General features: G+C 38.9%; 2 protein-coding genes and 1 long non-coding RNA gene across 8 annotated transcripts; 1 reads left to right on the top strand and 2 right to left on the bottom strand.

The window, feature by feature from the left end:
- Window positions 1-2,259: 2,259 nt before the first annotated feature.
- On the bottom strand, window positions 2,260-12,247 carry LOC110989552 (uncharacterized). The gene is made up of 19 exons (XM_087144389.1): window positions 12,105-12,247; window positions 11,070-11,180; window positions 10,658-10,747; window positions 9,492-9,719; window positions 8,965-9,243; window positions 8,480-8,758; window positions 8,222-8,306; window positions 7,665-7,908; window positions 7,430-7,469; window positions 7,155-7,336; window positions 6,604-6,817; window positions 6,306-6,416; window positions 5,621-5,805; window positions 5,289-5,402; window positions 4,539-4,609; window positions 4,221-4,261; window positions 4,030-4,126; window positions 3,685-3,790; window positions 2,260-3,463 (listed from the first exon to the last, which is right to left on the bottom strand). Exons 1-19 carry the CDS (start codon window positions 12,172-12,174, stop codon window positions 3,401-3,403), a joined length of 2,610 nt encoding a protein of 869 aa, XP_087000515.1. The 5' UTR covers window positions 12,175-12,247; the 3' UTR covers window positions 2,260-3,400.
- On the top strand, window positions 6,802-9,332 carry LOC147797050 (uncharacterized). The gene is made up of 2 exons (XR_015427397.1): window positions 6,802-6,881; window positions 8,546-9,332. It is a non-coding gene; the product is annotated as an uncharacterized LOC147797050 (long non-coding RNA).
- A 5,134-nt stretch (window positions 12,248-17,381) lies between the features above and the next one.
- Window positions 17,382-25,508, bottom strand: LOC110989575 (receptor-type tyrosine-protein phosphatase delta-like). Of its 6 annotated transcripts, none has more exons than XM_087144396.1 (14): window positions 25,362-25,508; window positions 24,376-24,486; window positions 23,944-24,030; window positions 23,532-23,783; window positions 23,040-23,117; window positions 22,684-22,806; window positions 20,809-20,904; window positions 20,306-20,526; window positions 19,679-19,880; window positions 19,115-19,217; window positions 18,755-18,997; window positions 18,538-18,578; window positions 18,292-18,443; window positions 17,382-17,969 (listed from the first exon to the last, which is right to left on the bottom strand). In XM_087144396.1, the coding sequence occupies exons 1-14, from the start codon at window positions 25,438-25,440 to the stop codon at window positions 17,874-17,876; spliced, it is 1,884 nt and encodes a 627-aa protein (XP_087000522.1). In that variant the 5' UTR covers window positions 25,441-25,508; the 3' UTR covers window positions 17,382-17,873. The 6 variants fall into 6 exon arrangements, with proteins under 6 accessions (XP_087000522.1, XP_087000525.1, XP_087000523.1 ...); XM_087144399.1 differs by having other exon boundaries at window positions 20,420-20,526; XM_087144397.1 differs by having other exon boundaries at window positions 23,040-23,114.
- Window positions 25,509-26,736: the final 1,228 nt, after the last annotated feature.

Raw genomic sequence — 26,736 nt, 5'->3', positions numbered from 1 at the left:
GCATCAACTTTAAATACAGTGCTTCTGACATTCTCTGCTGCGGAACCAAGACTGATAGACGAGCTTGCTTCAAACTCTCAAAGCCCCCCCCCCTGCCGGCTGTTGGACAGGAAGATGGAAGGCTGTCCGGAGAGTTGTCCCGGTCAGGATGTACCCGAAACAGTCCTACACACCCATGCTGGTTGAAATTGAGGGACATGCATTAAATTTGACGATTAAATTTGGCGTTGACACGGATTGACTTACATCGCCTCTGTTCATGTCACAGACTTGGCTTTACGGACGACATTGCCAACAAAGGTAACTCCTGGCTTCATTATCCACTTCATGCAAATCTCACTTTTCTGCCCTCCTTTAATCGTTTTAGTTAGCTAGTGAGCAATTCTGTCATCTCCAACTTTTATTACCGGACAACAGAAGTAATCACAACTAGCATGCCATTTCCGTGTCAAATTTGTTCGAGGCTCTGCTCCCGTGTTCTAATACATCTTATTCAACACTGAGTTTATTATGACTGGAATTTAGACTAATTGTTAGTGCGCCTACAGTCTTATCGCGAACCATTTCCTTGAATTTCATATAAAAAAAAACTGTTAATAATACCACGGTGACTTATATGCGCTTACAATCCACTAGAGAAACACATCAAAGAGCACTGTTGTAATCAATACAAAAACTACTGCATTTGTGCACACGAGATAGACTGGTTGCCATGCACACCACTGTTTCGACCGGATACCCAGTGGAATGAAGTGGATGTGTCCCTAATCTTGGCCCAAGACGTCAGTGATCGATAGTTGTTTTATTTCTTTTGAAGAGCGCCCTCGCACAACTAGGTTGTACTTACCTTCACTAACGCACGGCTACTTATGAGTCGTTGGGGCGCACTATGCACGGTGTCTGCTATAAAGAACTAACGTCTTGAAACCAAGACTAATGTGTCTCCTGCTCGACTTGTATGATCAACATGGTTTCTACCGATATTATCAGTTGTTTGAAAGACCAAGGTGGTTCACAAGGACACTGTAATTGTCAAAGTCACTATACTTACATCTTCTCCATGTAAATTGAAGGCATAGTTTTCTGTTAGAAGAGGGCGCTATTTATTTGAGGTGTGGCATATTCTGGAACGGGGAGGAGGGCTGCATTATTGTAAAGTAGATTTCCCTATATTTCAAATGTTAAGTATGTTCAAGGTCCCTTTTTTTCCTTTGGGTCTCTTGAAATGGCAGTGCATCTTCTGAGGTTGACTTTAAAGCATATTTCATAATTGACAGATGAGATCTGAAACGTCTTGAGAAAAATCTCTGAGACACGTGTAGCTTTATTATTATGCTTTCAGTTCCTCCAAAACGATCTTATAAGAAACTGAAGTTCACTGGCTAAGTTCAATAACGCATATAAAGTGTAATTGTCTCCATACGTTACCGGGGTTCGTTTCTATACGAATCGAATGATCAGGGCACCTTGAGTTCAATCATTGTGTTAATGGTCCATTTGTAAGATGGAGCCAAGAGAGAGGCTGTACCTGCAAGCTTTAGTCCCTTTACGTAGAGGTATGGGTACCTTTGTAAACAATACGTGAAAGAGACTGTCTACAGGTTCACTTATGTTTCAACACGATGAGTGTGTGATTAATATTAATTTTGAAGGGTCTTTGCAAATGAGAAGCAGAAACACTGGGAAAACTCCACTTTTAAATACAGTGTATGGCTTTTCGGATCCAAGGCTAGTGTTGTCGAAAATTTGCAGCTGATGACGTAAAGAATGCCCAACGGTATTTTTCTCCTGTGTCGTAAAACAATACTGTCTATAAAGTTTGCTTTGCCTTCCTTTACTCATGGTATTTAATTGTGTTATCAACACTGTAAGGCTTGAACAAAGTCTACGATGCAGACAAATTTGTACCGTGTTCCTGCTGCTATTCGTAATTTGCAATCACGTTTATTTCATTAATAACCTCTTAGAATAGTACAACTAATAACATCGAGCAGTTTAAGAGAGAACTTTCAAACCAGGCTATGAAGTAACGCACAAGGGAAGAGCAAACTAATTCTGATGGCAAACGAAAGTCAAATTTAAAAGTAACTTAAATTGAAATCTTTATTAAAACAAAGCAAGGTGAAAAATAACTTCAATCACCTGACTCAAATTCAAATCGACAATTTGAAAGTAAAGCGTAAAATTCTCAAAATTAACTCAAAGCCAAAAGAAATGTTTCAATGGAAAAGAAATTCAATCTAAGATTTGTTCACACTTTATACGTTTTTACCAAGCAATGCATGCAGTTCAAATTTAAACGACAAAATGAAGTAGACAGAATAATGATGATCGGAACTCTTCCGAAAGGGTACCGAAAGAGTAGATTCACTGCATGCAGATCACATCAATCAAATTACAAATCATCAGCCTATCTGAACTTGCAAAGACGAACAAAACGGGATACAAAATAACAGAAAAAAGCCTTTAACTGCACTAAATACTATTAATACGTGGAAGGTAAATTGCCAGCAAATCAGCAATGCCTGCAAAATAAAACTAATTCTAGCAAAATACGAACCAATAATATATTTATTATTGGAAATGATTAACCTTTTTACTAGTGAGTATTAAGTTGTAATATAAACAGCTTTAAGAAATGGACAATAAGAGACAGGTTTGCGAGAAGTTGCCACTGCTATTAACACAGCAAATAATGACAAATATTTTGTCCATCAGTTCGTGCGTAGGTATCTGAGTAAATACAACAAATTCACTTTCTTTAAGCCAATTTTTTAATCGTATTGATCGCTAAAAGGAATGCTTTCTTCATTACCTATCGACTTTTGTTAATGAATTACCCATTCTTTACAAATTGAACATTCAAACGTTGACCATTTAATTTCAGATCCCTGAACTGAAAAAATAACATCGGTGACAAGTAATTTGAAAATGATTCTTCGGAATTTCAATATACCTTGAGCCATACACATTCATCTTCTTGTATTTTTACTTATTTTCCGGGGGACCAAAAAGCCAAGGGACAACGTCTTCCTAACCCCAGTCCTCCCCATAGCTGTTAGCATGTATAACACTATGTGTTAAGTTTGAATCAAAGGTTACATGCGATATTATAGCGATAGCTATTTATTTGAAACTAATCACAAAACTTGGTGCAAGCCATTGCTATGAAATATAAGAATACCTAATCTAATCATTATGCAATTGAATTACAGTAACTATACTTATTTATTGCTGTTCATGAGTATTTCCGTGTATGTACGAATATATGCCTATTGATCTTTTGCTCTTAAAATGCTGTATCAATATGTTTCCAACTCAAAACCTTGAAAGGAATCAAATAATCACTCAGAATGATTTCCACAATGAGTCTTTATATGATATGGACCATTGTATTGACCTAGTTATCGTCAAATTCTTTCTTGATGATGAAGTTTTCGTAGATGGTGGGTGACATGTAAATCTGCAAAATAACGGGAATATTGTATTTAGAACTTTTATGGAGAGTCGAATTAACTGTTTTACTTACCCTTCAGTTAAAAGATGTTCAACGAGCAAGAAAGTTTAGAAGAGCATATTGAACAAATCATTGCAAGTATGGTATTTTTGGATATATGGTGAATCAGTGTAAAAGTTGATAAATAAATACAAATAGTAGGCTTTCAACTGCAGAGCCATATTTACTTGTTCATCCGAATGGGCGCTCATGTCCTCGAGAACTTCGTTGATTTCTTTGAAGGTCGGACGTTTGCTTGGAATTTCCTGCCAACACTCCAGCATCAGATTATAGCTTTATAAACAATGCAAGAAAGACACTTACTCTTCGTGTGAGAAATGCAAACCGCTGTTCTTTTATTATGGAATTTCAACGTTTTTAGTATTTTTTCTGGTTTATTAGCCAAGAAATGGTTTATAGCGGAACACAAAATAAATCGTTTTGGACTGTTTGACAGTGGAATCGATTCCAATAGAGTCGATTCCAGTCGTTTCTGAAGTATCGAAAACTTGCACTTTCTCAACAGTTCTTACATGTCATCGGTGCAGTTTTCCGGCTTAGGCATGCGGTATCCATCTAACAATCTTTGAGCCAGTGACTTGCTCTCAATCCCAGGGTATGGGGTGGATCCTGGCAAAAGCGATAAACAGCATTTTGTAAATCAAAAATTAGTCGTAGGTTCTTGTTCAACACTGATTGAAACGTTTTAAACGCTACAACCCACCGTATGTTGCTATCTCCCACAGCAGGATTCCAAACGACCATCTGAGAATCGAAAAATGAACAATACATTATTCTTTGTTAAATGTTATCAGGACAGTTCTCACTAGGCCTACTCCCTATTAAGTTCTTCCAATGTAGCGTGAAATAAAAAGAAATTATCGAAAGTTTGTTATCACTTGGTACATACTTTGGCTCTCTTAATCTAATTCAAATAGACAATACACTTATTGGACGGTAACATCAATTCACAGTGGAAGCATTGGCATCAGTCTTTGATAAAGGACAAATTCTTTCCCGAGAATCAGGTTTTCATCCTTACACGTCACTCTTGGACTTGTAGATACGACGAGTCAGAGATTCAATGGCCAACCAGCGGACTGGAATCCGTGTCTGAAAACAAGGGAAAACATCTTTGCGTTAAAATTCGGCCACTAGTTGCAAACCAATCGTGACATTCTCAGGGAAAAAAGGAAGGAAGTCTGCAGAGTCACTTTGTAGTTAACGGCCGTGACACAATTTTTACAATGTTTATTTGTAGAAACGCTTTTCACCCACACTTTGCAATTTTTCGTCAGGACACAAATCTTGAGTAATACCTCCAACCAATAAAGATCTAAGTTTTCTCTTTTCCAATACAAACTCGACGCTGAATCAACCGACGTATTGTCACGGGGCTGATTAGGCGGAGCTGCGTAGTGGTGGGACCGTTACACGTTTTCGCACTGGCACGTCCAAACAGTTGCAAGCAATGAAATCCGCAGTAGTGAAATGAACGACAGAAACAATTACTAATTTCTTATCAGAAATGTGATTGCCTGTTAGTAAAGTTTATGCTCATTTTTTGTCGAACTGTAAGTATTTATTGGCCAAAATGAATTGTAATTGAACTGTCAATTTCAAAATCCTTAATACATGAAGTACTTACTTTAAGAATGAAGTGACACATCGAAGTGGTGTCACATTTTATGAATGAGAAATCAAATAAGAAACCAATGTACAATTTTTCGGATCTGTTTTTCGGTGACAAATCACATTTACTGATTTTTTTATTCGTTTGTTTTAGTTTTACCGATGATTTCTGAACATAGATATCCTCCCCTCTGGAAAGGCCAAAGTCAGAGACTTTGGCGGTTAAGTCTTCAGCAAGAAGAATGTTCCTTGCAGCCAAGTCACGGTGGATGATCTGAAGGGAAATGTAACTGACAATTATTCCCACATTTATCAGGTGTATCAAATGGCAGTCGTTGACTTGGGAGCGTTAACCTCAGACAGAATGCATCATTGTGGTTTTCCCAAACATAAACATAAACATATATATCGAATAAGGAAATGAAATAAATTGTTTACCTAATGATGGAACTGCTACATTAGATTAACCGAAAATATAAGCTCTTAACAAACCCCTGTCTTAGAAAGATGGTCCATTCCTTTTGCTACATCTGCACCAAATGTCAATAAGTTTAAAGAAGTCAAAGGAGATGTTCCGGTGCTCTTCTCCTTTCCTTGTTCCTGCTTTGGGCGGTTGCCCCTCAAGTAATCTCGGAGGTTGCCATTAGGAAGATATTCAAGTGCGACGTGCAAAATCCCTTTAAAACACACAACAGTGTTAATTCAGTTCATGCACGAGTTTTTATGACCTGCCAGGACACCCCTGGTAATGCTTGATGCAAAACAATACACTCCAAAATTGTAATGATCACAATAGCTGGCTGAACTGAGAGGCGCGGCATGCATGCTAGGTTTTCTGTAATATCTGTGTCTAAATACTGGGCTTTGCCCCTCAAGGTGTGTGAAGCTGATATAGGTTTTGCTTAAATTAAAAACCGACACGGTAGAATCACAGCATTTGAAACTAAAGCATCGAAGAGAAAGCATTTGAAGTAAAGATCAAGATGTGTGGTTGTCTCAATATCAGTAATCGCCTGAGGTCACGTTTTTTATAGAAATTGATATTAAATGTACGTTAAAAAGGGGGAATGCAACCAGTTTTGATCTCGTAAAGGATAGGCCTATACTGTTTTTCTGTTATCGCGGACTGCAAACCACTATTTAGTTGTCTTGTTACAAAGAGTTGCTGACGATATACCTTCATGATAGCACGCCCCCAAGAGAGAAACAATGTTAGGATGAGGCTTGATGTTTGCCATTGTCTGCATTTCCTCCTTGAAATCCTTCACAGCAGAATCAGAGGCGCCATCTTAAAAGACCATATCACAAAAAACAATGAGATCATCACAGACAGTTATTTTTATTAAAAACTATTGGCCCTTTTAACAATCAACATATGAAAGCATATCTTATTACACAGTTTTTCTACAGTATTAATTTTATCCTTTTAAGGATAATTTAACACCACAGTCTTTGTACTATACAACTGGTGTTACCTTTTAGTGTTTTGATAGCTGCCTTGGTGACTTCGCCTTTGACCCGAACGCCTCCTGCCCGTACTTCACCAAAGTTGCCCTTGCCAAGAACTACGTCCTCAATGACCAAATTCTTCCATTTGATATCCATTTTTGGCATCCACGAAGAGAGGTCCGTTTCCTCGTAAATAACACTGACCCTGTTTTCTACATTAATTCCTGCAGGTTTGGTGGTCTTTGGCAGAAAGGATTCGAATAAATGCAGTCTTTGCAAAGGAGTAATTGCATAACGTACATTGGTAAGGATAAATACGCCGCCTTATCAGTCTGACAGATTATCCTAAATTTCATCATTTCAGAAATCACTAAGCATGCCAGTGCGAGAATCGTTGAAGATTCCATCGTATGACGTTTGGTCTGAGTCTCACAGTGAGCTAAGTTCGAAAAGAATTTGACAATACGATTGCCAGATGTGTAAGTTTTCTTAGGCATTAGGCCTATGGTTTGATTTATCGGGGGAATATATCTTTGCATTAGGCATTGCCCCAGCATGAATTATAACGGTCACTCACCAATTCCATGGTTCCAGTCACCAGGGAACTATTCAAGGTATTTTCCCTACTTCGTTTTCTCCACATCACACACGTGATAACGATAGTCAATCCTAAGACGAGCACAATCGCACCCAGCACACCAGCTGCTATTCTTGCTTTATTGCAACTTGGTGTTTGGAGGATGGCCTCTGGAGGTTTTACTGAATAAAACAAACGCCATTGCTTTCAAATTGCATTTAGAATCTCAATCTCTCTAGTTTTAACAATACAAACCTTTTCCAAATATCACCTACCAGTAACTGTCAGTGGCTCTGAGTACGCGACACAGACTTCCTGCAGAAAAAATTAACCAAGAAAGTGCCTTAAATTGACCAATAAATCAATTTGTTTGAATTTATTCGTTTGAAGATGTCACTTTACAGTTGATCTAGGACCTTGTGTTCAAACATACTGCGTACAAACATACACTCCCAGTTCGTGCACGAGGCCAAACGATAGTAACATTTATATTGTCATGAAGCAACTCACCGTTTCGCTGCCTTTGCCTACTGATCCTAACCTGATGTTGTAGACAGCACCTCTCTCTAGAGGTGCATTCCAGTAGCCACCGTACAACTTAGAATCTCCGACTACAAACATCTCTGGGAGCTTATTCTTGAGAAATTTGGCCGTAATGTACCCGCTAGCTGGGTCCTCGTAACTTCCTGGAACGAGGAATTCCGTCTTGTTGACAGACAGAACACCAAGCCTCTTTACGTGAATAACATGCGATCTGAATACAATGTGACATAGGACAATTTAAAAAGTGGAGTGTAATCTGTGGTGCATAAAGCAAAAGCTTCGATAGCCTTTTCTCAAAATGTTATTTTTGAGTTGTAAAAAGCAGTATTCAAATCAAACACTCGTGCTTTTATTTGCTGCAAGGGATAAAGCAATGATCTCTATTTGTTGGCCATACAGTTACACAATAGCCCATATCTTGGCAAACTTCATTCTTAAAACTATATGTTCTGTCTTTAATAAAGACTATTTGAAAAGATATAATTGTTAACTATCGCATATTTCAGTGTCTTTCTGTTCCTTACTCAATGAACTCTTCAGACTGCCGGGCTATAAAAGTAATCGTTACTGTCGTATTTGTGGTTTCGCCTTGATGGAATGCAGATTGACCTGTTGAAATGAAAATAGTCAAAACACTTTCTTATACAATACCTCATTCATCATCTTTTTGCTACATGCTATTTTATTCTTTGTACAAGTGCATCTCTGCTGGTAATCCTCTTGTTAAATGCACAATTGGGGTATAAATATCTTTGCTTACATCAAGCGGAAAAACAAAGTACCTGCTTCCAGTGTCATTGTGGTTACAGTCTGACTGTAGGGTCCAGGCCCAACATTGTTTCTTGCAGCAACTCGGAAACTGTAACTGGTGAAGGGGAGGAGTTCATTTACTGTGACTTGAGCTGTTCCTTGGTCAGCAGTACCCGATCGATTATTCAGCTGGTAATCGTATCCTAGGATGGTACCACCTCGGTCTCCACACGATGGAGGGCTCCAGGTGAAAGTGAGGCTGCGTGGGCAAGCGGAAGCGACTTTCACCATGGTGGGTGGTCCAGTCGGTGCTTCAAAATAAAATAAATTCCAAAGAAAGTTTTATCTGCGAAAGGAAATATTTTACGCAGAACATCTTAAACACACTCAGTCTTACTAACAAGTGTTTAAGCCAGTTGTGATTGTTAATTGGGCCATAAGAATCACTGAAAGATGGTAATTTGATTGAAGATATCTGGGTTAATCTGTTGATCCCGTCTAAAATCAGTTGTCATACCCACTGAGTCAGTTTTGATGCGTGCTCTTGTCATAAGTTGATAACCAGCGTTGACACGAGCCTGGATTTGTACACTGTACTCTGAGTTTGGTATCAGTGCAGATATGGTAGTCTGGTTCTCCTGACAAATGCAGTGATGATTGTACATCATCGGGGTGATGGGTTCGCAGCCATCTCTATTACTAAGTGCATAGTCAACGTTGTAACTAACTGCACAGGACACTTGAGACCAGCCGACTGTGACTCTACTGGGAGTTGCTGTTGTCGTCACTGAAGGAACTATTGTTAAATGAAAAACAACAGATAGATCAACTTCAACGGTTCATTTAGCCAGAAACTTTGAATAAAACAGCTTACTGTAAATAGGACATTTGTACATGAAGATTTAATGTTTATTACAGCAAGAGTGAAGTAATTGGGCACAGTCTTTTTATGAAATGTGTGAGCTAATTTTTAATCTTTAAGGAGAGCATATCAACGACAGTTCTCTTTACGCTTATACTGAAGACTATTATAAGCAAACGTACTTGAAATAGACGCCCCCTGCACCTCAACTTCGGCCAGGTGAAGACATTTATCTTGGCCTGCAGACAATTGCACACTGACGTATTGAGCGGAGACTACCGGATCTACAATGAAATCAATGACTGCTCCTTTGGTAGCTTGACTCGAGGGGACTGATCCTATCCTTGTGTTCTGTGAGAAATCTGATGCGTTCAAACCGGCTCGTACTACAGCACCTGCCAATCTAAGCCCTGCATTAGCAATAAGAAAAAGAAGTTCCAAAAGTGAACTTTACATCCTTATTGCAAGGGTTATTTATGGAGACCAAAGCAAAAAAAGTAAAAAAAGGAGTGTAATATAATAAACATAACGTTAAGTTGAAATATTGGAAGATATTGGAACAAGGTATCGACAGAATAATTTCATTTTGAAGGAGTAAACGTTTGAAATAAAAAAAAAGTTTTTCAAAAAACGCTTCCTAAATTTCACGACTTACGTCAGTAATTCGCAGACGTAGGCCTAATTGCCTGACACATTTTACTGTTGCTGTCTCATAATGTCATGCCTCCTCAGGTTTCTGAGTGTACGAATGGCTGAATATTTTCCCAAAACATGACATTGTGTAAGTGGAGTACGAAGTCATAGATTCAGGGAAGGGACTTGACAGAAAAAAAGGGAAAAACATTTCGTTTTAGAAACGCATTTAGAAACAGCTTATTTTGGAACCTTTTGAGAAAGTCAAACAGTTTGCCAATTCATCCTTACGACCATGATGCTTGTTTTTAAATGAAAACAACGCGAGGTTTTTTTTTGGTCATGATCTCTTAATCAAATCGTTATATTATGTGCCAACAGTTCTAAGAAGCCACTAACAATTCTAAGAAGTAACGAAAACCACTTTATAGTCTATTTAAATATTCGGACTGAGGTAAATGAAAAGGCCGGGGTAGCATTTCAAGATTTCCGTCAATGAACAGAGAGGAATGAATGGAAACTTCACTATGGTTGTGGTGTTCACCTCGAAATGACCCAAAGAGGGTCCATTGTTTTTAGCTAGGTTACAAACTAATTAAAATAAGTGGTACTTTTCTAAGCCACCATAAACACCAATACATTTCTGTAATTCTTGCTAAACAGAAAGCACACTGGTCACAAAACAATGAAGAAAGAAGATTTCTGAAAATCTTACCACCGTAGTCTCGTCTGTTGACTATAGTGATTTTTGTTAAGCAGTAGATTGCCTCGAGGTCTACCTTCCACCAATGGTCTCTCAAACACCCTGATGAAAATGACGTTTCGGGTACTGTTAGGTCATAAATGTGTTCAGGTCTATATCTACATTTGTCCTAAGATCCCTTGTATACGGCGTCAGCTTTGGTGACTGCCAGAGTCACGTCATATTTAGCATCCATATTTATTGAAAGCAGTTTTTATATTGGATACGACTTGAAATTAAGAAAGATGATAGATGAATGATTTTTGTGGGATATACCATTGAAGATGGTAGTGGTTTCAAAGGAGAATTATGTGAATAAGTTAGAAAGGACTTGTCGACCATTAGGCATGACACTGGCTGCAGGAACAGATGCAGAAACGCTTACCTGTGTGTGAAAACGTCTTTCGATCTCCGTCTACTGCCCTACCAGCTTCATAAGAGTTCATATAGCTTGTGCTCTGACTTGCTGGCTTGCCAACGATATTGAGGGCCAGTCCTAACATGATATTTGACGTAATTATTTGGCATCGCACAATATTCATGTAATCTTCATTTGTTCTAAGGTCTGATCAGAAAGCAAACTTCAGAGGAGTCAATAAAGTCACGAATTCACTCTGGAAGAGTTATTCAATTATGAACAGCTTTTATACGTCAAACAATTGCTTCTTTCCATTTCAATCTTTTTCTATCTAAAAAGTACACACACATTTATCCAAAATACCTCGGCTATACCAAATAATCTATGTACCAATTAACCAATTACTGTCTAGTCATAATTGAAGCACGGTTGAAAAGAAAGAAAGAAAAACACAACAACGAACAAACAAACAAACAAATAAAAAAAACCCACCACAATTCAGCTAGTGTATCCACACCCCAAATCAGTGTTGAACATTTAAACTTTCAGTTTAGCTGGAACAAATTTCATTCCAAAACGACCCTCTGCAATGCACCTTGAAACTGTCTGTTCTTGTTCATAAAGTCTATAATAATTGCCACACAGGCAATTCACCAGAGCATTCAGTTCAAACACATTTTTGTAAAGTCTGAATTATGGTTATTATCAAGCTTACATGATCCAAGAAAAATGATGCAGCACTTATAAGGTTTTGTGACGACGTAATGGGATCCTTTACTTCAGTTCGTTTTTCGTTGATCAACAAATGATTTGTCATCGAGGACCAAAAGAACCATTTGATCTCCCATAATAATTTCAGACTAAAAGTTATTTATTTCACAGTGGAGGTAACTTGCAAATTTCGGTGTTACAATGTGACAAAAAGTGGATTATAGAAGTCAGCCGTGTATAACTAATAAGAATATGAGCAGGAAATTTTTCAGGAAAACTGACAAGTTTGCTTAGAACAAACAGAAATGATCCTATTTCAGGGGTTTTTCATTTCGGTGCTCTAGTTTTTACCTCCAGGCAGAATGATGAAAACCAACAGAAACACTGAAGTGCTTGGACGATAACTCAGTGAGGGTTCCATGACGTCTTTTGGTCTACAGTAAGGTTGATAGTATCGACAAAGTCGTTATTGGATCCCGAAGGGTTCTCTCCAAGTCGCTATGTTCCGTACATGTAATAATTTCCTGGCAGAAACGTGGATACCAGTCCCCTTCAAAGAGTTGCTGGTATCGTTGAATATCGACCGGGCTTGAAGTCAACTTCCTTGTCTGTACATGCCAGCCACAAGACGCGTGAATGCCTGATGACAGCAGCATTTTAAAAGTATGAATGTTGATACAAAAGGTCATTTCATGTGTTCCACGAAAGCTTAAGGGATGTGCTATATCCTGTTGACAAAATGTGCGTGCACTCTGCTATTGCGGTACGCGGTAACTATGACGTACGCATAATGGTTAGTTCTCGTGCATGCATTTTTAATTGGTTCTCAATCTGTGCATCCATCCCATGCATTTTTGTCTTCTACGTAGGTGATATAATGATATAACTGCATTTTCAAAAAATTCCTTCCTTTATAAAAGGAAGATAAAAGTTTGTTGTCCCACCAGTGTACAAGACGAATTTACACACATTTTGACGATTTGTGTTTTGGAATATAAAGCCTAACTTCTTACATTTTTACCGTAATTGTACGCAGGGCATATGACCTTCTTGAAACTATGTTACTCATGATAATGTCAGCATGTATAAAATTATACCTTTGCCATTTGAGAACTTTTTCAAGCTAAATTAATGTAGCAGTTATGTACCTTTCCAGTTTAACTCCTGCACCCTTCAGTTTACAGGCATCTTTACTAATGGTTTGCGCAAACCTCACCCCCAAAAAGAACCATTTTTGCTTGTGTACAATATATAAACAAATAACCAATTAAAAGCAGTGTCATGCAGCAGTCAGTGATGACAGCAAAATCAAGTCTTCCATAGCGAATACCACAGGGATGGCAGTGGTGTAAAATATGTGCTTGAAATTGGTGCGATGGGGAGGGAGGTGATTCGTCTGGCCATGGACATTTGAAAAGCGGAGGGGTGAACTGTACCATTATATAGGGGACGATGTTCATGATACACATGTACATAATCTGTAACAAATTCATGCAGACTCTTACATCAGAATGATGGATATTAATGGCTTTATAAAATTGTTTCCCCTTTTTAGTGATGTTACGAACATGTAGTAATTGGGGATGATTTAATAACCCATGCCCCCCCTCAAGAAGTGGGGATATGATTATACCCCCATCCCCCAGGATTTACGCCCCACGAGTGATGCACAAGTCATAGAAATATCTCTTTGTAACTTCTTACTTCAGGGCAGTCTGTTCTGTGAAAGGCCTCAGTGGTTTCAAAGAATCTTAATCATGTTGGTAGTAAAGAATACAGATCTCGGAATGAAAAAATCACCAACCAGCAAGGTTTTTGGTCACAGAGATTGAAGCTGTAAGCTGACATTAATGTCCTAGTCATTAATTTGGCGTTTTACGCAAAAAATCGAGGGAATTGGACTTCCAACAAAAGATCTAGGAAAGTGATTTCTTGCAGCTACAGCGCCCTTTCAAGATAATGTATAGAAGACCTAATTTTTCAGCAATATTTGGATATATCTGTTTTAAATTCAACTCATATAAAAGACAATTGTCCCAACTATGCATATAAATAATACCGGTAATATTCTAGAACCTGACTTCGTTTCAAGTCTATTTGTTTTCTTCAAATGAAATGGAAAGTATTACGATCTAAGATTTATACTCCGAAGATAGTGTTTTACTTTTGTTCTAAAGAGAACATAACTTTACGAGAGGATGAGACTTCTGGGCTCATCTGATCCCTAATCAATCATGCAGCAATAAGCGCTTTCTTTAACTAACAAAAACAATGCTGAAATTCACTTAGTAGTTTCTAGTTGTCTAATACGGTATCGTACATTTAAACTGTCTGCCCGTTCTTTTTCAATTTGATTTATGTCCTGTCTGTTTCACTGTCGGCCTATACGCTAGGCCACTTGATATGGCTCTTGTATGGAATTCCGTATCTGCCGTCGCCCGTCGTCCGTCGCATTTTGCTTTTTGTTGTGTCCCAATTCTGCCATTTACCAGTTCCAAACGTGCCATTTTCCGTCATTCGTCGCCCATCGTGCGTCGCCCGTCGTGCGTCGCCCGTCGTGCGTCGCGCGTCGTGCGTCGTCAGTCGTGCGTCGTGCATCGCCCATCAAATGGGTTGCATAGGACCTGCAAAAGCCAGGGTTTAACAAATGACAATGTGATGATTCCATTCACTTCTAAAGATCTTTTCCGAATAAGGCAAGTACAAATCCCACCTGCAAAGCATATACTAGTCACATAATTAATTCCAATAATGCTAGACTACCCCTGCCCCTTGACCAGAAAATATCGCCTCTCTGAGAATTCAACCAAGTGTTTTGGGGGAAAAACATTTTCAGCAAAAATGTTCCGGCCAACTTATCCACAGTGTTATTCTAATTTGCATACTATAAAAATGTGCCGACTTGTTTTCATCAAATTCCAGGAAGAAATCTGCCAACCGATACAGATATTCCATCTTGTCCTCTCAATTTCACCTTGAAATCCAGAAATACTAGACGTGAATTATGTTAGGGGGCATTCCTTCGCATGGTGCTACCGCAAGCCTTTCCACCTATTGCTGTCTTTCTCACGATGAATAGGCCTAGTCTGAAATGTCATCCAATGCCAGTTTAACGTCCTCTCCCACGGACACCAATGAAACCTTTAGTGAGGTCGTGTCGTGTTGCACCTCAAGCCGATCAAGCAACATATATGTAACCTCAAATTAAATTTGTGAACACAAAAAATACGTACATTTTATATATCCACCTAATCAAGTTCTGGGAAGTACACGTAACTTGTACTTCCTGCGACATCATTTTTCTACATGCAGCCATGTAGAGTTTTGTGTGTGGGTACAGTGAATTGCACAACGCTATTTTAATGCATGGACTGTTTGCCGCGTTGCCATCACACCTTTTTTGGCAGTAGCACGGCGCAGCGGGAACCAGCGGAAACCTTGCATCATGAAGCAATATTGCATTCGTGTTTTTGAAACCATGATAGAGAAATGCGAAGGGAACTCGTGAAAACCACAAAACTTTCTTTCCACATGTTGTGAATGTAAAGCAGGTGTTTTCTGAAGACAGGATCCTGTCTTTCCTAGGAAAGAGAGAATCGGTTTTTCCTTTTTTGAGCTGTGAGAAGAGATGGATACACGTACGATGGCTCAAATTTGCCGGATGCAGCTGAACAGTTGATAAGCACATTTTGCTTATGTAGAATCATGGAGGAAGGACAAAAGTATTTTTTCAGCCCTAAAACGTGACACGATTCATAAAATTCCACGAAACTTGGTGTTAGATGTCACAACACCCCCCCTTGACCACATACCAGAAAACATATGAATAGTTCCAACTTTTGTGGGCAAAATGCACATTGAGTGGTGAAGTTACCACACCGTGTTATGGAATTGCCAAAAGACTGTGAAACTGTACTATGTATGCAAAGTGGTGGAATAACAAAGGCGACATTGTAGCATCAGAGCGAGCGAGGATAGCAACGGCGTGCACATCATTGTCCAATCTAGCAAGCGCTGTGTACATATGACATCGTGCATGGACAGGGTTTGCCCGTAACGTTTTTCTCACTTGCCAGCCGGACCAGCAGTGATGGCTTTTTACTAGTCCTTAAGCAGAATTTTCACTAGTCCGCGTCTTCCCCAAATTTCAACATTCTTTTTGGCATAGTGTTTTCTGCTCCAACATCATGCATAACATTTCCAGAATGTTCATGAGTATAACTCTACTCAAGCAAATTAAATATAAATCACAGATATGCCAGAAAATTGAAATAAATGTTTCTGTGAGGTGACATAATTCGTGGGGAGTCGTTTTTCTGAAGTCCTTACAATGTTCTCATTCAGCTACAGGCCATGATGTAGAGTACGAACAACCTGGCCAGGATTACAAGTATATTGCAAGGATGCGAACATTGTGATTGGGGTGTTCAGTGTACATTTACACCTGTCACCACCACAGTAAGAAGACAGGTAATGGTACTTTTTATGAGGGATTCAGATAATAGGTCCGTAAAGCATTTAAAGGATTAGCCCACCGCAAAGTTAATGAAGAAGGCCCCTTAGATGGGCTCACTGCATTTTCACGGTGTTTTCACTTGACCTCAAGGTGTCGGCAAGGGGTCACAACCAGGATTATTTTCACGGTGTTATCACCATGTGAACTGCCATGAAGTTGCAGTGAAAAAACAATTTCACAGTGAAACTGCAAATTAACTGCAAATTCATGGTGCTGAAATTCATAGTGTTAGTTCGTTGTCAAATGCCCTTTGACCGCAGACAGGAATAGGCACTTTCTTGTACCTGCAATGCATGAGTTTTCCGTAGGAAAGACATGTTTTAACCTACTGACAGTAGCCTATATGTGGTAAATGTCATAATGATCTACGTGTAGTTGAAAATAGGCTGAGTGCTTACACTTGGTTACTACAGAGTACAAATCCCAAACACACTGTACGCCTTCCCCATGTAGATAAACCCATAGGAAGACAATTTGTCATGGTTAATCGTCTCTGGAAAGGACTATCGGCACATCTGTTTCTGTTTGCTGTCGAGGAGATGGGAACTATGGGAGAAATCGTTATGCTTTCTCTTAGAAGTTTCTTAGGGTTTCTGGTGCTGCGCATTTGATCGCTGGCCTTGATCGGCAGTAATAAGGAAGTACAGGTTTTTATTTTCTCGAGTTCGTTGCCTGTAGGCACATCAGTTTCGCTTCGTTTTGCATTTCCATTTATTTTTCAATCGCGTTGACCAGACATGACATGGACAAATAGTGTCAACTTCCTGAAATATTAGAACGAGAGGGCTTAATAGTGATGGATTTTTTTTCTTTCTAAAAAAAACGGTGCTTTATTAGTTTTTTTTTCTTTAACAAGAAAGTGATGAGCTGCAGCGAAACTGGCGAGGGCAGAAAGGTGGGACGGGAAAAGTGGTGCTTAAACCTGATGAAGACGCCATCAATAATTCATTTATAAAATTGTTGAGATGGATATTTTTTTCTGGAATTGGTGAGGTTGGAAACTCAGGGTAAAAGCTGTTGATGTTTGAACCTCTGAGGAGCGTTGGTTCATTAACCTCAGCCGGGGTAATAGCAAACATGTAGAAAAAATACTCTAAAGAGCAGTCGTATAGTTTATCTTATTTAAGAGAGCAGAATGCAAGTTTTTATGGGGTACCAAGTAGCAATTTGAAATTTGATATAATAAGTCCCCATTTCCTATCGCCAACTTACATGATTACTTAGATAAAGTGAGTTCATTGGTTTTCACCCTTCAAGAAAGGAGTTTGACACTTGACACACGGATGACGATAAGTGATTATCTGTTAAATCAAACCGAAATTACCAATTATACTATTGCAAAATATTGCAAAACACCCGCATGTAATACACAAAAAAGCTTCAAAACTTAAGTTGTATATAAGATGAAAAGAGAAATGCACGCATGTTCTTCATATTTGAAACATTTATAGTTATCAAGATCAATACTGATATTTAATAAACCAGAAAACATACAAAAATGATTTGCGCATTTATCACTAAAGACTCAAACTAAACCGGCAACGACAGCAATGGAATATTATTCCAGTGGTAGCAATGCCTGAAAACGAAAATGTCCACCTAATTCAATATTCCCGTCCTCCAGAGTTTGACAAACTTTCCAACGATTGGGCGGCTTCTTGCATGGTTGCTTCTGCCGTCACCTCAGTATCACCTTGTGCCTTAATGAAAGAAATTTAACAAATGGCCCATATTAAGTATCTTTGTATTAGAAAATGTAAAATTTTCATCTACATATAGCGTGCAAGTGGGCCTGTGGAGATGTGTAACTATTTGGCTTGGAGTTGGGAGTGATTACGTTCTACAAAAAAACAAACAACAAAACAAAAACAAAAACAAACAAAAGTTTTTCTTGAGGAAATGTGAAAGTTCTCTTATATGGAATCATCTTTAGGAAATGACCGATTTCAAACTGGATACGCTGCAAGTGCTAAAACGTACTTTGAAGAAGCGATGCTGAGTCAGTCGTTTTGAGAAACTCACCGTTTCGACGGTACCTGCTACTTTAGAGTGAGCCAGTTTATGTTTCTTCCACAGGAGAAATGCGACAATGCTTATCACGACCACGACAGGAACGATAACCCCCACAGCAATGGCGGCAACATTTGGTCCTGAGCTGGCTGTTGGTTGGTGGACTGAAACAGTGTTAAACAACAGCTCATCATAATTCAAATGTCAGTGTTTGCAAAAAAATAGCCTAAATTACACCATCAGTTCAAAAAATCTTACCTCTGATTGTCACTGGATCCGAATATTGCACGTTTGCGTCCTAGAAGCAAACAGGAAGAGGAAAGCGTTTGCTGCAAGTAACTCTTTCAGTGGTTGTAAAATGTACGTGTATACACTTTTGAAATAAAATTAGCACATGTAAAACACTCTTGTGGTTTTCTGGCTAAATATTCTGAGTCTGACTGATAGAATAAATCATAATTCCATTTTACGTAGCGTCTCGTTGCCCCTACTGACTGATCCAACACGAATGTTATACACGGCGCCCCTCTGGAGCGGTGCATTGTAGTAGCCGCCGTAGACCTTGGCGTCCCCCACTACAAATCTATCAGGCACGCCCCATTTGGGAAGCTCAGCCGCAATATAGTCCTTTGGAGCAACCTCGAAATCGCTGAGAATAAGAATCTCCTTCTTAGTCCTGGAAGAAGACCTTTCCTTTTTGACTTGGACAACGTACGATCTGTTTTTTGTAACAGCCGAGTAGAATAGTTTCATGCCTCAAATTCTGCGTCCAGTATCAGAACTGCTTACATAAGAAGCATGTTGTATTAGAATTTAAGTTTATTTAGGTACTCACTCAATGAAGTAATCATCAGGTAGAGCGGGAGACAAACCAATAGTGACTGTGGTGTCTGTGGAATCGTCTGGGAATGGTATAGGTTTCGGAGGAGCAGAAAAACCTGTTTCAGAAATATGTGTCTTGTTATTGCATTGAAAGCTGCTGGTTTTGCCGTAGAGTTTGCTGTTTTCATTTGACGAGTTCATTGAAATTCAATGAAGTATATGCAAAGTGTTTCTGTCTCTTAGGTAATTACTGTAATTCAGTAGGATTCTGTCAAAAAGGTTTAGCCTCCCATCTTTTAGAATATGCACCCAAGTCGTTAATTGTGATACCTCGTACAGCTATTTATGATGCTTTGTTGTGATAAGTAGTTTCACAGATAACAGGCATCACAGTGTGCCCTTTAGGCATGCATTCTTTACCTGGATAATTTAAGCAGATTCTAGCGATAACATAGAGTGTAGTTCAGCTCAATTTTAATCATTCTTTACTGAAGTATCTTAGAATGTCGCATGACTTTTGAAGATCAAGTGAGTGTGTCATATCAAGACTGAAATTCAAACCCGAAACTTATCCTACCAGACTGGGGTTTGGTGTAAACTTCCAAGATTGTTCCAGGTCCAATATTCAACTGATTCTCGGCTGACATCTTGAACTCGTACTTCGTACCAGGCTCGAGGTTTTCTGTTAGGAAGGGTGAACTCTCACTTTCATTTCTGTCATAATCAACAGCTGGAGTAAAATCTGGTTGGTGAGGCTTCTCTCGAGCTATGTACTCAACCTGGCAGTTTAAACATTGATTGCATTATTGTAAATTAGTGAAGCCAATTTTCAGAAGTTCCATGGTACATTTCAATGTAGAGAAAAAGGACTTGGTAATTGGTATACATATACACGCTTAGAAATTATCATCGACAAATTAAACGTACATCAGGACATCAGGTTAGAGACACGAACAAGATTTCTTCATATAAGACTTAAAGGTTTTCATGGTGAAAGAAACTAGATCTATAGTAAAGATTGCGGTAACACCATGTATTTATCTCTTCTTTGAGTGTGTGTGGTTCTGAGAAGAACCGGGGAATAACTCGACGTTTCGAACAGTGTACTCTGTCCGTCTTCAGGAGACTACATATTTTTAAAGTTCAACTACATATTTTTAAAGTTAAAGTACTGTATCAAAAAGTGTTGATACGTATTTTGTACTTTTGTATCGGTACTTGAGCAGACCGAATATTTGAAGTCATAGGTTAAAGCTTCTATTCCGTCACTACTTCTTTTTTTTCTATCACACTCTTTAAGTCTGTGGCAATGACGTACGATATATTTTTGGATTTGTCCATTTGCGTTTATTGGTGGTTCCCAGTCCAGAGTGACTGTCGAGTTGGTTCTGTCTGTCCAATGAAGATTCTGGACCGGACCAGGCACTGAAACACAAAACAGAAGTAATTGAATATATATATTGGGAGCTTGAACGTTTCATTGAAAGGCGTACTCCGCACCGTACTAAGCATGCGGTCTATGCCCCCTTAGCTATCCAGAAGCACATTGGAGGTTTCCTAATCGTCGTGTTATAGTTTGTTATTTGTCAGAATTAAGACGCTAAATCATCACATGATGCTGTTTGTATCTTGTATTGCAGTCAGTTCCTTACTTCACTTGCAATAGTTGTACCATAGGTACTTAACTACCTGAAACTACTTGCTCACCTTTTATGGCCGTCTCTGAGGACGGGCTTAATGTCGTTGTTACCCACGTTAAACCGGCAGTAACCGTTTCAGAAGTTGAGGTAATCGGTGGAAAGTCTGCATACAATTAAAAAATTATTATCGATTCATGACATAAATGGATCCCCTATTCATTTTGAATCAATGTACGATGGACACCTCACACGTTTTTATGAATCTGCTTCTTTCACAGCTATTTTTCTGTAAAGTTTCCCATGGCTTCATTGCTCTAAATTTAAACTTATTTTCACGTTAATAATTTAGAAGTTGCTTTCTTTTCACTCCGGATCTGAAACCCATAACGTAACCTTTCTTGATCGTTTCTGTGACAGGACGTGGTCTGGTCGGTACCAATGTTAAAGCTGTAGTTGACGTTTTAGAAGTCGTTGAAGAAACAGTTACTCCCTGCTCGGTAATCGGAAGGAATGACTGCAAACAATTCAATGACACATTTTATTAAACCCTTGAAAAATAATTATAGGGGTTGCCATTTACATGTTTGTCGCTTCATCTACATCCTGCACGCTTTTATACATTCTTTTATAAACTCAATCTGCTACTTCCGCAGGATCTCTTTCTGTGAAGCATGTAAAACTGCTGTTTCTAGAAAAAATGAGCTATTACCTTTACTGGTTTAGCATTTTTTATTTGGTCGAATGAACAAAACAAGTCAAGGTGTAGACCTGACCTGATTGAATCGGCATTGGTTTTTAGCCTATTTGTTTTTGCACTGCAAAGGATATGGGATCTATCGATGAGGTTGTATCAGTGGAGAACACAGATAACAGATGATATTGAACGAAATTGTTAGCTTTTGACCAAAATAAAACACGGAGCACAGAGTAGTCTATAGTTTGATTGTCAAGGGCGTTACAAATACTCTGCTCATGAAAAATAATCCAAAGCTTCCATTGCTCACTTTTAATAGTTACTTAGTTACCAAGTACTAGGTTAGTGACAACCCCAAAACATAACCCTACCTTTTGTTGCCGTTTACGTGGATGTGCTTGAGGTCGTTGACACAATGGTTAAAAACTCCGAAGACATTTCAGGAGTTGTCACTGTATTGACAGTTGATTTGATATCTGAGGTATATCTTATATCTCGGTATCGTAGGAAATGCCTTTGTTCATATAAAAGATCTTCGTGACAAAATCAAATGTTTCTTCTCAGATGGTGTGCTTCGAACAGTCCATACGCTCTATAATTTTTAACTGGATCTGCCATGCGTGTCTTTGCTTCCTTAAATAATAAGATGTCGAACATACCGCCAGTAAGTAGTGTTTTGGTTGGTGAATTGAAAAGACCTTAAGTTAATGTTTCCTATCAGTAGGTTAATGTTGATGGAGCGGTGAAAATCGAGACGATTGGTGGAGGTTTTCTTTAGAAGATGCCAGCAACGGACATTAATGAGCGTTACTGTTGGGTTTGTATGACGAGACATATAATCACAAAGATCCTCGATATTCTATCTCAATCTAAATTTGTCTATCTGGAACCCATAACTTGACCTTTTGTGACCTTTCCTGTGGATGGGTTTGCTGCTGTTGACAGCAATGGTAAATCCGCAGTATGGGTTTCGGGAATTGCTGTTTAAGTGGCAGTTGAACCTTGCTCGGTAGCGGAGAGAATGTCCGTTTACATATCAAAGATAATCATAGTAATATTATCTTAAGACAAATTCTCTATGTATTTTTAATCATTTACTGTTAAAAACCTGCTTTCTTTCCCCCAGTAAGTCTACCTCTTTCACAGGCTATTTGTCTGTGAAGTATTCTTATGGCTTTGTTTCCTCAAAATGATGAGCTGTGGGGCTTACTATCAAATAAATAATCAAAACGTTTCCCAAAACGTAACCTTTTGTGATCGTTTCTATGGATGGTTGTGGTTTGGTCGATACCAAAGTTCGACTTGCAGTAGATGTTATGGACGTTGTTGTTGAAGTAATAGTTGATCCCTGCTCCGTAATTGAAGGATTGCCTGCAAACAAGTTCAAAAAATTACTCTGTTTACTTGCAAATAATAAAAGGGTTTAACATTTTTGTTTCTCGGAAAGAATGAGCTGCTTCATTTGCTGCTATATTACTATTTTCGTTCGAAACGCTGACGACAAATCAATCTGTAGAAAGTTCATATCTGATGGGAATGTTTCTGAAAAAAAATCATCAGACATTCAAAATCATTGAAGACATTGCAAGTGAAAAAAGTCAAACCTTCAGTCAGTGTGTCCTGTTGACCGGTTGTAGTTGAGCCTGAAGTTGAAACTGGAGTCACTGTTGAATTTGTTTCTGCTGACCAACGACAGAAAAATCACAGACCGTAGGCATAATAAATATTGCCTTTAAGAGGGTCGCCAGTGTTGTGCCAAGCATTTTACAGTCGAAAGGTCTGTTAATGTGTCGATACTTTGAACAATCAAACTGTGTGCGATTTACATGGTCTCTGCAATAAAAATGTTGACGAAAAATCCAGTCTGTTAGAGCCACAGTTGTTTTATCATCACATCCCACACTATTTCAAGTAGGTCATGCCCCCTCCCTTCTGCTCAGGATAAATTGTTAGTCATGGATGCGATCCTAAGCTATATTCAGCAAAGCTTGAAATATAATGCAATCGAGGCTCGAGATTTAGTAGGCATTCTCGTTGATAGCCTTTCGATGGAAATTCATTTTTGAAGGCTCAGCATTTCCAGTGTTCCAATTAACCTTCTGTAGGAGTAATCTCTTCATCAACCATGACCTCAGCCATATGAAGGATACGCGAAGGTCCAGCCAATTCCACACTGACGTATCGAGCAGAGACGTTCGGGCCCATCATGAAATCAATCACTGCTCCATTGGTAGCTTGACTGGAGGAGACCGATCCTATCATTCTGTTCAGTGAGAAGTCTGATGGGTCTAAACCGGCTCGTATTACAGCACCTGCGAGTCTGTGGCCTGGGGGTTTCGGATAAGACACTATGAAAAACAAGAGGTACACGTTTTTCTTGAGCTGTTAAGGGAAGAAGGAGCCTTAAATTTTGAGCATACCACAATGGCAGAAGTGTTCAGTTAATTTTTAACAGGATTGCTAGAAAATAACATTTTCATTTATCTTTTTTTAATTGGCCATTCTCACCAAAACCTCTCCTGTTGATAATAGTTATATTTGCCAAGCTATAGATCGCCTCTAGATCAACTTTCCACCAGTGGTCTCCAGTGGAGCCTGAAATGATTCAAGGACAAAACACAAAGGCAAATTTGAGAATTTATATCCTGATTTTCGTAATTTTGTCGTATGGGAATTTCGGTTTGTCTGAACTTCCCCAAAATATGAGAACTAACATTAATTTTACTGTAAACTTAATGTGATCAAACAAGGAGAAATACAATATGGCTTATTAAGGTTCGTCTCAGTAAAATTCAGGCTACAAGCTCACAAGGTTAGGTACCATAGGCCTAAGTGCCTTCAAATCTAAAAAAAATCAAATAAAGAGTATCGACTGACTAGTAACATTCCCGTCTATCAACACTCCTACAGGGGAAGCACAGAATAAATCTCTGAATGTACCTGTATGCATAAAGGTGTCGCGATCTCCATCCACTGCCTTGTTTGCTGTTGTACTAGAATCCAAACTAGAGCTCTGACGAGCTGGTTTCCCACGAAGATCAAGGAGTAGACCTTCAAAAGTTGAAAAATGGATTTGTGTTTTGTTATTTCAAATATCAAGCAATACATCCAGCTCTTCGTAATTTATTTCGGGTTTTTCTGTTGATTTCTTGAATGTAGTATTTTCATTTTCCTAAAGTCATTCTTACAGATAATGCGTGGTTGGAATTAAATCTAATGAAATGTGATGCCTGTGAAGGAAATGTTCCCCCGAAAATTAGGGATGCGTTCACCGTGCGTTTCAATGTGGCACATCCACTTGAATCACTATCCCTTTTGTGGAAGGTGCCGAACTGGCACCTCAGTTGAAACAAACAAAACTAATTTTAAATCATCATCAGCTGAACTGAGGTTTGATTGAACAACACATTGCTTGTATCGACGCCGAGGTAAAGAGTGGCACTACCATAAAGCATACGGGTTAGAGGAAAAATAAAAAGGGGTCAGGGCTAGTGCCTGAATGTAGCAGCTTTAATATGTCAAGAAAGTAGCTTGTGGTTATAACAGACAAGGTCCAATTTACGAGTCTACCCTAAGCTTACAGACATTGATTTGCATTTGTTGAAGATGACTAAAACACAACAGAGCCCTCCCAACTTTCGCAAAAGTCCAGTTTGTGGCACTTTTTGTTTCTAAACATTTTAAGAACACACTAAGAAACACGCTTCCTTCGGCCCTGCTTGAAAGCAGCTTCAGGGCGGCCTCAGGATTCTTGCCATTTACTGTTCAGTTCCTTTACTCACCAAAACAATTAAAAAAAACCTGTACCAACGCGGTAAGTGCCTCTTGTCACTGATTTTTCCCGGGATGCAGCCCGTGACGTGAGATAAATAAATTCTCCTACTTCCTTTGCACTAGAAAGAGTGAAAACAGTAATTAATTATTACCTTTGTTGATTGTGAGTCCAATAAACACCAGCAATGGTAAGACAAGGGGTCGCGAGTAGACATCATGAAGAGACGCCATATTAGCTCTTATTTCAAACACGAACGATAGAGTACATAACCATAGTTAACAATAATCCCAACATATTTGGTATTAAACAGAGCACTGCTTGTATTTCCGGGAAAACGTTTCAACCTTTATACTTTGGATAATAGAACCCAGATCACCAGATCATGGTGACTTCTTGTGATTTTCAATTTGCCTCGAGCAAAAGCATCCCGTCATTGACTAAGAAAAGCCATGTTTGTCGGGAGCATTTGTTTTCTGATAGCAATGCGACAGTAAAGTGTGCATTTCCTAGTCTTTCGTGAACCAGCGAAGTTCTGTTCCGACCAAATGAACCCCCTTGCAAAGAAAATTGCGCCCTCTCTCCCTCAAGATCGAAACTCATGTATGATGATTCTTTAATTGTTCCCTTTAGAAGGGAAGGGGGCGCTGTGCGGAGCGGACAGAAACAAAAAAATCTTACAGTTCATGGATTGGCGACATTGCATCGTGCAAAAAAAAAAAAACAGGTTAACATTTTTGAATAAAACTGTAGAAGCAAGAAATTGAATTATGTGGAATATGGTTGAAAAAGGTTATCACGTGCCATGTAAAAATTATAACCTATTTCAAATACGATTTAATACGAAACTCGTTTCAAACCAACCATAATGTTTAAGGGAATCTGACCACTTTACATTTACAAAATCGAAAGTGTTTTCAGCTGAGTATCCACATATAACTTGAAATGTAAACCCTGCACGTACTTTCACTCAAAAACAATGCAGCCAGGGTGTACGAAACTGAAGTACGGAAACGTGGACACTTTATTCCATCTTCTTTCTTATTCCTTCTTGCTAATTTTATTTAAAAATTAAGGATTTATTTTACATTATTCCATAGCAACGCAAACATTGTCTCTGTAATCGTTCTCAGTTCACCCATTTTCTGCCCTGTGACCCGTTTTCAATTCACGACTGTTCTAAAGCGCGCCCTGCAATTTGTGGGCCTTGAAGATGCGGGCTTTACTTCGCATTCATTTCGCGTATTGGTGCGGCCATGTCAGCAGCCATAGAAGATATTCTTGAGGCTTACATACAACGCATCATGGGCCGCTGGCAGTCACGCATTTACCACCACTGTATCCGCAATTTCCCACAACCTTGTTACGTTATAATTTACGGAGGTTGGATTGTTTGTTTTACAGTATCAAATGCTGCTTTTGTTTCCTTCAGTTGTCACAGCTGAATCGGAGTAACTACATTTTTTTCCTGCTAGTTTCTTCACTGTTAGGACCACGGATGCTGTTGGCCACAATAAACCCAAATTCAC

The sequence above is a fragment of the Acanthaster planci genome, linkage group LG12 (genome assembly GCF_054643075.1).
Source record: "Acanthaster planci isolate LZ-2023a linkage group LG12, COTS_SCS, whole genome shotgun sequence".
Classification (NCBI taxonomy): Eukaryota; Metazoa; Echinodermata; class Asteroidea; order Valvatida; family Acanthasteridae; genus Acanthaster; species Acanthaster planci.
This window is presented reverse-complemented; position numbering and strand designations above follow the sequence as displayed.

Coding starts and splice junctions, on each gene's coding strand:
- LOC110989552 (XM_087144389.1), bottom strand. CDS start 12,174: ATGGAACCCTCACTGAGTTATCGTCCAAGCACTTCAGTGTTTCTGTTG. Junction 7,337..7,429: donor AGAGCCACTGACAGTTACTG/GTAGGTGATATT, acceptor TGTTTTATTCAG/TAAAACCTCCAGAGGCCATC. Junction 6,818..7,154: donor TGACTGGAACCATGGAATTG/GTGAGTGACCGT, acceptor TTTCTGCCAAAG/ACCACCAAACCTGCAGGAAT.
- LOC110989575 (XM_087144396.1), bottom strand. CDS start 25,440: ATGGCGTCTCTTCATGATGTCTACTCGCGACCCCTTGTCTTACCATTG. Junction 19,218..19,678: donor TTACACCAAACCCCAGTCTG/GTAGGATAAGTT, acceptor TTTCTGAAACAG/GTTTTTCTGCTCCTCCGAAA. Junction 18,998..19,114: donor CCTGATGATTACTTCATTGA/GTGAGTACCTAA, acceptor TACAAAAAACAG/ATCGTACGTTGTCCAAGTCA.